The 12,132-nt window shown below is 40.4% G+C and overlaps 1 protein-coding gene across 1 annotated transcript in view; it reads right to left on the reverse strand.

The window, feature by feature from the left end:
• MAP7 (microtubule associated protein 7) overlaps nucleotides 1–12,132 on the reverse strand; it is a 108,387-nt gene that overhangs the window by 17,331 nt on the left and 78,924 nt on the right. Inside the window, exons 7-10 of the mRNA XM_075498809.1 lie at nucleotides 9,958–10,071; nucleotides 6,428–6,552; nucleotides 3,615–3,730; nucleotides 2,922–3,202 (exon numbers count right to left, since the gene is read on the reverse strand). Of these exons, the coding sequence (XP_075354924.1) occupies nucleotides 2,922–3,202; nucleotides 3,615–3,730; nucleotides 6,428–6,552; nucleotides 9,958–10,071 (636 nt within the window). The remainder of the gene's footprint in view (nucleotides 1–2,921; nucleotides 3,203–3,614; nucleotides 3,731–6,427; nucleotides 6,553–9,957; nucleotides 10,072–12,132) is intronic.

Here is a 12,132-nt window from a genome sequence, read left to right on the forward strand (position 1 = left end):
GCACCTCAACTGCACTTCTTCTCTAGAGGCCAGGGACAAACGAGAACTGAAGGAAGAATTCCCAGGGTAATTGCATCTGGTAAGGGAGACAAATCTGGATAGGGAAGACTTTGAAATGTCAATGGAATCAGATTCTGACCCTGGGAAGATCCATGTAAAATAAGTCATCAGGAACAGCCAGGAGATGATTTTAAATCTACATTTCTAACCACCCTTTGGGATGTTACAGCCTTTTCCTCACCTCACTAACAACTTCCAAGAGGGGTTTCCTCCCCGATTACCCCCTCCTACATCTTGTCATATATACAGACACAAATTCAGCTGCTTTCTCTGTGCTGCATGCTCACATCTGCTGACCTCTCTGCTCTCTTCTTCTATCAAGTAAAAACTGTGCAGGTCTTTCTATAACTGCTTCAGGGCTTTCACCCTGAATTCAAATGATACATGTACACCAGTAATTTGAAGAGTGCCAGGGCCTGTTCTCTAGCCCTGAGGTGAGCTGGCACAGTTTAGCCTCAGCCAGAGCACTATTCTCTCACATTACCAAAACAGGTATTCAGCCCACTCCTAGGGAACAGTCCAGACCTGGGCTAACCTCCAAGATGTAGCTGGGAACTCAGAAAATTCTGGGATGGTCAAATATAAAAAGGCAAGTAATTTGATCACTCTAAAGCTTAGGAGCCCTTTAGAGCTATGCTCTTAGTAGCCTTGGGGACAGAAGGTAAGAAAATGTGGGGCTGCAATTACAACCTGAATCAGAAACATACCAGAAAACCTTTGTAATAGTCAAACAGTATAAATGACAGAGTTCCTGCACCTCAGCCCTTTTTAATTTACTAACATGGACCAAGGCAGGGCTGTCACTCCTGAAGGGAGCACAGCTTTGTGCTGCTCAGGGCTCACTTCTTGCCTCAGGTGCTGAAGCTGGCAGCGTAACAAGTAGCCTGTTTCATGCACACCTGCCCTGCTGTCAGAAGAGATGACAACAGCTTGCACAAGCACACCCAAAATACCTTTAAAACTTCATTGGTATGAGTAAAGTCATGTGAGATTTGCCTGCAAAGGCCTGAATAGCTCCATCAGTGATCATTACCTGCTGACCTCCTGGCTGCTGTGACTACACAGCTAGCAGGTAGCTAAGCCAGACAGGTTAAAGGCCAGTTCAGTTAGCTGGCAGTGTAAATCAGCTATGTTCACCTGCAACACATTCCTAGGAGACATCAGCAATGTCCCTCTAGCTCCAAATGCAGCACTTGCCCCTCTCTAGATTCTTGCATTCAGCCAATGGCTAAGTTTTGGCAGTTTGGGCCTCCACCTGCAGTACAAAGCCTGCCCTCTAACCTCACGTGTAAAATGCCTAGCCTATGGTCTCAGTCTTTGGTCCCAGCCATCACTTCCTCTGGCTTTGGCAAACGACATCCAATTCCCAGTGCTGCTCACCACTTTGACTATAGTATCCTCCTCTATTGCCCCTCTCCACTACTTGTTTCTTTGCTGTGAATACAAACTACTTCACTTTTGAATATCTTTATCACACATAACCTGTTTCCATACTAAGTAACCTCGTCACAAACTCAAATATTGACTGACTCTGCAAAGAAGTTGAGCCTCTCTTCGCCCTGAGCTAAGCTGTCAAACAAGCATGACGATGTTTCTCTGGTCTGCACCTTGTACTGGGGAACTACAGCTTGTAAACATTTGCAAAGTTATCTCAGTGGTATCCCTGAAATCCTTTTAAAAGGAAGCTTTCCCCTTAACAGGAAGGGGGCAAAAGGTTATCAGAAGAGCAGTGAAAGCCCATGCTAACATGGCAATTATATCTTCTTTACATGCCAATGGACAACAGATGCATCAATTTATTATTGTAAATCTCTAGCTTTTTGTGGGGTTGCACCTTGTGTGGTAGCATCTGGGTATCAAACTGGAACTACTGTAACAGAACTTATTAACAAAAGAAATCAATTCACATTAGGTCTTCTCGCAGAACAACCACCCCCAACTACACATCCTGCAGTTAAATGCAGGATTATTAATACTTAAAGGTGTCTTTTGAAGGACAATCACAGGGGAATCTATGAATTTTAAATTCAGAATCCTATGTAGCCCACCCTGGGAATCCCAGTGGTCACAATGGCCATCCTATCCCATCCGTGAGACAGACAGCTCATGCCATATTTACAATGGACTAACATGTCTGCTAGAACAAACCTACATTTTGTCATTTTCAGTTTTACTTTTTGCCCTTTCTACACTTTATGATCATTATTTTATTTTGTGTGTACATCCTTTTCTGCTTTGCTGCTTTCCAGGGTTGGTGTGGTTTAGTGTGGGTTTTTGTTTGTTGGGTAATTTTGGGTTTTTTTTTTAATAACTCATTTTCCCCTGAAAAATTCTGCCTATTCGTCTTTACTCTTCTCCTTGGTTCTCCTCTGCATTCTATTTTATCCTGCTAATCTCTCCTATGATGTGTTACTTTTGCAATATAGGTAAGCTGGTAGTGTTATCAGCACAACTGTACTGAGTGTCTAGCAGAGCTGGACATTCTCACTGCTCACACTACCTTATGTGATGGCCTCCTGTACCATTAGTCTTCAGATCATTATTATTCTACTTCAACAGTTTGAAAAAGAAGCTGTGTCATGATGTGAGCAACAAAAATCACAGTCCAAAAGGGCAGAGAAGAGGGCTGTGAAGCTACACTGTGTGAGGCAGGTCTGCATGTTGTTTTGACTGTTACAAGCAGGAGGGCTTCAATCTGTTTACATTTTCCTCAATGAATACACATCTGCATGAACGTTCTGAAGAATTTAGATTAACACTTGATAGAAAACTACTGAAAGCTATGTTGTTTCAGAGAAAGGGAGGCAATAACATAAGAGACTCTCAGACATTCCTTGACCTGAAGGAGGATCTCTCCTTACCTTGAGTGAGGTCTGCCTGGACAGTGAGCTCTTCCTGACTCACAGATTCTCCAGGACCTGCTGAAGTTCCTTTACTCTCTTCTGTCCTCTCCTCACTGGTCTTTTCAGCCTCCTTTTCTGGTCTTTTCTTCTTACTCTCTGGTTTGACCTCTTTTTTGATTGGCCGGATATTGCCAGGAGAAGGAGGACGTGCCTGAGCAGAGGAAACTTTAGAGGAACCAGGTGGGGAAGTTATCTGTTTGGGTGTGCCAGGCAAAAAAGGCAAAGACTTTGACGCATGCCTGTGTAACCAAAGAGAGTGACAATCACTATCAGACATGCTCTGCTGGACACTACCTACATATCACCTCTACAACTTAAATAGTTAAAAATAAAACAACTTTCTATTTCTCTGCTATCAAGCAGGACTGCTGGAGCAGTCGATTAGCTTTCATGCAAAATGCTTCTCTTTGCAACTCTCCAGATGTGTGAGCACTGAGCCCAGCCAAGAGGGAAGAAACCAGGTCACTTCCTCCTTCTTCCCCTTCCTCAAAGTAGTAGTAATATTTTTCTAAAAGCAGGACTGTCTTTCCTTTGTTGCAGAGAGAAAACATCTACATCACCAAATAAGTTTGCACTGTTTCACATTTAATTAATAGAACAATGAGAGCTGCCTATAGCTCAACCCTCCAGCTAAGCGTGTACTTGGCTTACCAAACTGGAGAGGGAGCTGGTGATCTAGCTTTGGGGTTGGAAGAAAAATGACCTCCTTTAAAGCTGGCTGAGAAGCTGGATGACAAATGGTCTCTCTCCTTTTCTTTTTTGTCAGTCTATAGTTCAGCAAACAAAAAGACAAAGTCAAGCCAGAGTTCACATGGCTAAAGAAAGCAAAGCAAGCTCAGTTAAGGATGAGGGGCTGGGGGGCTGAGAAAAACCAGTGCTGAGTCAGTAGTTTCTACAGCCTGTTTAACAAGTTCATCAATATAGCTCCTGTACTGCCACCATCTTTGTCAGTAAATATGCGTTTGACAACAAGAATCCTTCTTAATCATGCTCTCTACTGTCTGAAGACGTAATGAGCTAATTTGTAGAGGCTTATTTTTACACAGGCAAAAAATTACCTTTTAAAGTTTGATCTTAGCTGATAGCCACACAGTACCTTCCACTACTCCCCATAAACCCTGGATTTCATTTGAAGAGCAGAGCAACACACTTCCCCCCCGCCCCCGGCTCACACTTAGTCATGGTCCCTATATAGCACAAGCTTTTTGCTTTCATACTTATATGTGAACACCACAGGTGCCCTCAAAGCCCTCAAATGTGGTACAAGAGCTATCCTATTCTTTTCTTCTTGGATGATTCCACAGCACATACTTTTTTGCCATTGATTCTTATACATGGTAGCAATTTCCTCTTTTTCCTTCTTGATTTCTCATCTCAGGATGTTATTTTAAAAAATATTTCTGTTATAGCTCTGGTCTGTATTAACAGAGCTATTGGTTTAAAGGAATATATCAGAATTTAGGCATCTATATACTTCCTCCATTTAACTATAGATGAAAAACTTCAGGTTTTTGGAATGATGAGCTCAGGCTCTGGGAGTCTGAAGAACGGCAATACTGGAGAGTACACTGAGCTGCCACTCAGCCAACATGATGCAGAGGGGCTGCTACTCCCCACCTTGGCTGGGGCTTAAGCACAGCCCCTGCAGCATGTGTACCATGCTGCTTTAGAACCTTGCTAGCTGAGCGCTCTGCAATGCTTGTCTCCTGAACTGAAAACCAGGTTAACAACTGGAAAAAGAAACTTCAGGAGCACATAAACCCTTGGTTTATCTTTGTAAATCCAAGAGGGGTTTTTTTGGTCATTATTGTTAAAATTACATAACTTAATATTAGCAATAGATGGTCTCGATCCTGAAGTCATTACTCCAAAGTAATTAGCCAGCTCTTTGGCAGTATAATTTACGAGGTATCCACTGACTAATATGATAATCACCTGAGTTATTAAAGCATACACAGCCAGAATAAATGCATTACAATGAAGAAGAATTTTGGCTCGCTAGCAGTACTCTCTATACTGGATCTACTTCATTAGTCTTGAAAACAAAGCATCAGAAAATTTTTCTTAATGTCAGTAAAGTAAAAACTGAATTCCTACAAAAGTTTACAGAAGAATGAAAGATTCTCCACACCACACAGGCTACTGAAAACAACTCTTAACTCAGTCATTTTGTATTAACAACATTTTTACATTGTCTCCTCCACCAAAATGCATCAACCTTTCTTCTTTTTAATTAAAAAAAACCCAACCAAACAAAACAAAACAAAACCCCAAACAAACAACAAAACCAAACCAAACCCCCACCCCAAACCAAAACCCAAAATACTCACAGTGAGAAAGACCCAAGAGGTACTAAACTGATAGCCCTGGGGATCGCAATACACTATGCACATACTATGAGAGTTCTCTACAGATACATCCCAATGCTGTGCCTTAACTTAAATTTCAATATACTACCATCTGCCTGAACGATTAAGTACTGGCTATGATTCACGCAACTTTCATTAACACTGCTTCCAACAAGGATGTCAATAGCAGCACTGCCTCTTGATATTTTGCCCATCAGGCCAAATGAAAATGCAAGCATCCCTTACACAATAATTTGCAGAGATTACTTCACTCTTCTCACACTAAACAAACTCAGGCTGTAGAGTACAAGGAAAAAAGCAACTCCTCAGGTTCAGCAAATGATATCTGAACTGGAGCTGACTGCATCCTGTTGGCTTGGAGCACAGTCAACATGAATTCGATATGCCTGTATCACACTGTTCTGATTTTCCCTGAAAGCTCAGATCAGTCACAGTACTGCTACCAAATCATTCAGAATGATCAGGTGATCTGTGGGAAGCCTCGCTTACAAACCATGCTCCTAAACCCACCTCTTCCTTCTCAATGAGGAAAAGTTTACTAGGCCGGTCTCCTAAGAAAGTAAAGCTGAAGTGACAGTGCTCTACGTGCTTATGTATATAGATATGTGTGAGTGCATGCTCTCCCCCTCTCTTTATCCCACAGGCTCAGCTGAATTTGCTAGAGGCCTCAGAAGATACAAAGTTCTACAGGCTTTGTGAAAACAGGTTGCTGGGAAAAAAAAGATTCCCCACCGAGGGAAAAGCTGCAACACCAGCTTGGGCCTTAAAAGGCAGCAAAGAATCCACTTGAGAAAAGGGCACATGCTCTTACTGCCTCTGTGCCTCATGAGAAGCTAAGGCAGCCACTCTGCAAACATGGGTGTTTTTCCACGTGTATTCTTTGGTGCATAATCAGGCTACGTCACCACATAATGTAGTATATTTCAGTTAAAATCCAGCCAACTATGAAACAAATTGGAGGGAGTGGGAAGAGCGCAGAGGGGAGGATCAGACTTAAGTCAAGTATCCGTGCAACCATTCCTGTTCTAACAAGCAATGCAATCAGCTGGTCATGGCACACCATGACATTAGCTTACGTACAACTGGCATGCTTACCCCTGCAAGATGTGGTGTCCTCCTACGTCCAACAGCATCAGTAGAGGCATAAAGTTTTGCTCGGTCTCCTGGGTTCCTACAGTTCATGGTCTTGTAGGACAGAGGACTGATGGGGCTGCAAGATGCTGAACGGGGACAAATGGGGATAACTACGGTGTTGGTTGGTTTTGTTATTTATTAATTTCAATTATAGAGCAGCATTGGAGAATTGACAGAGGAAAGCCAGCAGGAACAGAAACAACAGAGAAAGACAGAAAAGAAAGAAGGTATTAATACATAGAAGAATGACTAATTCTTAAGTCAGAACCATCATTTGATACGCCAGCTTGGTCACACAGAGTAATGATACAATTTCAATAGGCATTCATGTACTTTTTCATTTGTAAACTAATAATTTCTTTTAAATAAATTAAGAAGTATGCCACATAACTGTGTAGCAGAGAGTAACAATGTTTTTCTGTTAAGTTTTTATACAACTGGTGGTTCTGAAAAAGCAGTGGACACAATGACTGGTCTGACTGACTAGCTCAGTATATGCGTTGACAGGAGTTGCAATTACATTTGGAATAGAAAACAATCAAACTAAAATCAGAATGCCTATTAATTGGTCTTGGAAGTGGAGGAAAATAAAAGGAAACATACACACAAAGATCAACAACACAAAACAGTTTCCTCTAGAAATTAATGAAATTGCTGTCTACAATTTTTAGCAAGTGATGTGTTCTTAAAAATCCCTCTTTTAGGAATATTTGATGCCTAGCCACGTAAGAACTTTTAAGATTTCTTGATAATGCTAGAATAACAGCTGACTCAAATACATTCTCAACAGCAAACTATTTTACACATTACAAAAAGCAGCCTAAAAACAACAAATCAACTTGGAAATTAATATTTGAATGAGGAACCAGGATGGCAGTTTTCCTTGGTTTGCACAAGGACAAAGACTATTACCAGATCCCCTGCCAATGGCAGGTTATCAGGTATACGGTGTTCTGATTACATATTCAAAGAGAATTGTAACACTGCAAAACATATAATGGGGAACTTCTTGCAGCAAAGTGTTCTTGGACTTTCTCCTGATTTAATTGAAGGAGAAGACTGGGAAAAGCTATGTTATTACCACAGAGTTTTATTTGTCTGCTCCTGTGTGTCTTTCCTGGTCATTTAATATAGTCTTAGCATAATTATTATTCAGTATGTTACTTGTAGGAAAAGTAGAGCTTCTATATGGTATCTTATTTTTTTTTTTAAAAAAAGGAAACAATAATTACATCCTCAGTTTCCTTGGTAAAAATCCCCAACATTTCTTGCCTGTAGATCCCTCTCTGAGCACGCTTGAAAGAATGAAGTTCTACATACAGTTAATTCTTCCAGTCTTACAACAGTCCAGCTGCTGTTACAAGAAGAGCTCATAGACTTAACAGTACTAACACTGCAAATTCTCTCTCCTGCACTGAGAGATTAACGTTATGAATAAAGAGAGTCTCATGTAAGCATCACAGCAAGGGTACTCATGCTTGCCTTATCATTTACAGAGATTTGTGTTTAATGAGGTATTGTAAGATGACTGACTGAAATAAATAAAAATCGAGAAACAAGAAAACAGGGTTTTTGTTTGTGGGGTTTGTTTTGGTGGAGTGTATCTAAACCAGATAGGAGGCAGTGGCACAACATATGTTTTAAACAGCTTATAATTTATGTCGTTCCCACCCTCTGTGAATCAATTCTCTTGCTGCACGTTGATTATCTGAAGTTACCACCAAAGATGACATCGTAAGTATTAAAAGACAAGCAGTTCATTTTAATTTGCGATGTTGCCAAACAATGCTTTAGGAAGCACTTCCAGTGAATCCTGTACCAAGAGGATTACATCTATTCAGAGCAGCTTTTGGAGAGTTATTTAAAAACACATTTTGGTTTTGGAGGGTTATTTACAAAAAGATCCAGACGTACTCTTATGCTGGATGTTCCTAATAGCTCACTTAAAATTTAAGGACATGAATCCATATTTAATTTGATTTTGATTTTTTGCATTGTAATTTATCTTCACAGCCAAAGGGCAGGGTAATTTTCTAGGGAATAATGACAGGCTGGGATGAGGCGAGTGCTCAGAGCACAGCTGTGAGCCATTATCACCACCTGATCATTAATCTCCAGGAAGTGTCCTGCATGAAGGGACTGCAGTTATTGCTCCTAGAGAATAATACCTGGAAAACAATGAGCAGATAGATTATTCTTCTGGGTGGTACAGTTCCAGTTAGCATAGGGGAGGCATTTCAGGGGCATTACCTCAGACTGATGACTGACAAATCAGTCATTCCTGCTATTTGCAATCTTTCTCAATATTCCACTCAATTTAGAGCTTATTGCGCAGCATAAACAGTAGCAGTCACAAAAAAATCTTCATGCTTGCTCCAGTAAAATAACCACTTACAAAATTAAGTCACCGCTTTCTCAACTGTTCCCTAATGAACAGCCGAATTTCCAATATCCTGCTTGGTAGATGACATTAAGTATTCATTTTACAAGCTGCTGTTTGTGAAAAGGAATTCTGAACTTGTTAATTCCACTGTTTGCAGAATATCATCCACATTTTTGCTCCTACAGCACTACCCTTGTGGAAATGTACTGCAGCCTAATTAGTTATAAGAGTTCTTAAGTGAAAGCTTCTTTAGAAGTAATCTTAGCAGATCTCTATTCCTTCTTACCTTCTACATCCTTTAATTAGAATAAAAAACCTGTCCATATCAGACAGGAAAGACCTGCCTACACTTAAACATTCAGCATGTGCAGCAACATACTATTGTAATGGTAAAGTCCCCAGTGCATGATCATAAGACATCCTATGATAAAAGAAGAGGCAGCTGCCACCTGCCTAAAACACATGATAAGCAAGTGCAGCCTGGTTGTCTTTGGAATACAGTTTTGCCTGGGCTTTAAGTTACCACCTAGAAATGTTTTCATATTTCTGCATGTTAATTTTCCCCTCAGTAGTACATCAGAGAGCTGTTCCGGGGTTGGCAGAGAACTTCACAATTATTGCAACCTCACTAAACCTGCACGTTTAACTTCATGTGCTCTTAAATGCACTGCAGCCAGGGCCTATCTTTCTGCAATTCTAACATGTTCCATGTGGGAAGTTCCTTGGTACAGAGTGAAACTGTTTTTGCAGCAAGCACCTCACAGCCTAAGCAGTGGGTGTGCTGAATGAGCTCTTTACAGCATTGTGGGCATTTCCTTAAACAGCCACAGACAGCCTGACATTGTTGCCCTGTGTGTGTTGTATTCATTTATTGCATTGACGACGAGGCAAAAGAAATTAAGAAAGAGGTGGTGGGAGATAGAGAAAGAGGCACAGTGAACAAGCGTACAAACAAGTTTTCATGCTGCCACGCAATGTAATCATGGACATTCAAGCTCATTCTGGGATGCTACTGTACACTTATAATTAGATCAGTAACTTTACACCATCCCACAAGGAATCTGGAAAAAATAAGTGAGACGTGAAGCCTCTGTTCTTATAGGTTTACCTGCATCTCCAGACAATGCAGCTGTGCTTTTACTTCGGGCCAGGAATGAGTGAGTGGGCGTCAGAAGCCTGCTAACGATGCTGCTCTCCCATGGACTGAGCTGTAGACGGCGAGCTGAACGTGCACCATACAAGCAAGATGTTAGATCAAACACTTCACAAATAACTACATGTTGCAGAAGTATTAATGTTATCTCCTTACTACGACATACCATGGAAATCTTGACACTGTCCTTTCAGAGGTCAAAAGCTTACAATCATTCAGCATTTTGCATTTTATTCTTACTCCATTTTAGTAGAGGAATTCCTACAGGAACGCATATATCTGAACATTCAATTTGTGTTACTGCCTGTGGCATTATGGCAAATTGTTATCAAATTAATAGTGATATTTTGCACATATGCCACATTCCCTATTAGGAATGATAGGATAACTTCTGTACTAGGAGAGCAGTTGCCTCTCCTAAATGTAGACATTGACAGAGATGTTTGTGTCCCAAGCTCTTTCTACACATAAGGCATATAGACTTCTAGTTACAAAAAAGACCAATTACTGAAACACTTTCTAGGGTCTGCCAGCATAGCTAAAAAAAAAACAAAGGTTGCTTACTACTATACAGAGAATTGTGTCAAAGAAAGGTTTTGTCAAAGCATCGCAAAAGGTTACTATGTGCCTCAACTGCAGATACCAAGCTCAGCAGCTACAGTTATCTCAGTAATACATGAAGTCACAGAACACAGTAAGTACATCTGATCGTTAATTCTCTGTCAAAATAATCCTGCTAATGATAATTTTCAATTTAAAACAGTAACAAGAGCCAACTTTTTGCACTGTTAGTCTGTTTTGAAAACACACTACACATTGACCTGGCTGCAATCACCCCCTTGCCTTGCTTTTCCCAATACTGCCTAATGCAAACTTTGCTTGTCAATATATTCCTTTTGCCTTGTAGGATTTCTTTACTTTTTTTAAAATACTATTTAAACATTGATCATGGTGAAGTAGTAAGCAAAAGAGTCCTTTAAGTTATTTTTTATATTGAACCGGATGTTTCTTTGATACTCTGATGCAACAAATTGTATTATAATGAGCATCACAAAACAAAACATTCAACTAGTTCCCATAATAGTTCATTATAATAAGCTTAGACCATAGCAATAATCTCGATGTTGCAAATGAAATCAGGTCGTCTTACATCTCAGCATTCATTGGCCTTAGTTTGGTGTTTATGGCAACAAAACTGCAGCTTGAATTTATGAGGCTCAGTCTCTAAAACATTCATTGAAGTGACTGGCTGTAATAAACTTGAGATTAATTTGCATTTTTAAAGGTAGAGATCCATCACTTTTAATAGCCATAAACTCTGAATCTGTCTTTAACCTACTCCATGCTGAGCCCCATGAAAAGAGGGGCCAATCTCAATCTCATCCTATGAAAATATAATTGCCTAATCTGCCCTCAGTGCTGATTTTCACTTCTCAAATTGCTCCCCTAAATTCTGCTAACTGAATAAGGGGCATTACTATAGAAATACAGGACTCTCAAACACAGCAGGCTCTCTGGATAAGTGTCCTTACACTGTACTACTGCCAGAGCTCTTTGTGATTAATGGTTCCATTTTGTGCTGGTACAGATTATACAGAGACACAAAATACCCTACAGAGACCTCCATTACAGCACGCACGTTATCATTAAGCTTGTAATTTAACAATGAAGAAAAATCACACAACTACCATTAAACTCGATGCAATAATGGTAAAATCTTTGCTTCCTTTCTTCTCCAGGCACCATGCTCACTATGATCACTGTTTAAAGCTACTACTGCAAGACACCAGATTCTTTTTTGTGGTCTCAGGCTTTACTAGGTGAGGCTCACAGGCATGAGTCGGGATGAGTCCAGAGAAACTCTTCTACCGTAGTTTAACACAAAGATCATGCAACTTCAGAAAGCAATCCCTGAAATTTTAGGCCAATAAATCAGTACTACGTATACTATAATTTTCTCGGAGTTCGTCTGTACAGCTGCACACAGCCGATAAGTAAATGTCACAATGTAACATGGCCCTGTGGGCCAGCCACAGACCTTACACGTTAGGTCCCAGAGATGAAGTAGTCTGAAGAAGACACAGCTAAGAGACTGATGATTTACAACACTAAATTGCCATGTCTCACCTA

The sequence above is a fragment of the Mycteria americana genome, chromosome 3, assembly GCF_035582795.1.
Source record: "Mycteria americana isolate JAX WOST 10 ecotype Jacksonville Zoo and Gardens chromosome 3, USCA_MyAme_1.0, whole genome shotgun sequence".
NCBI classification, from domain to species: domain Eukaryota; kingdom Metazoa; phylum Chordata; class Aves; order Ciconiiformes; family Ciconiidae; genus Mycteria; species Mycteria americana.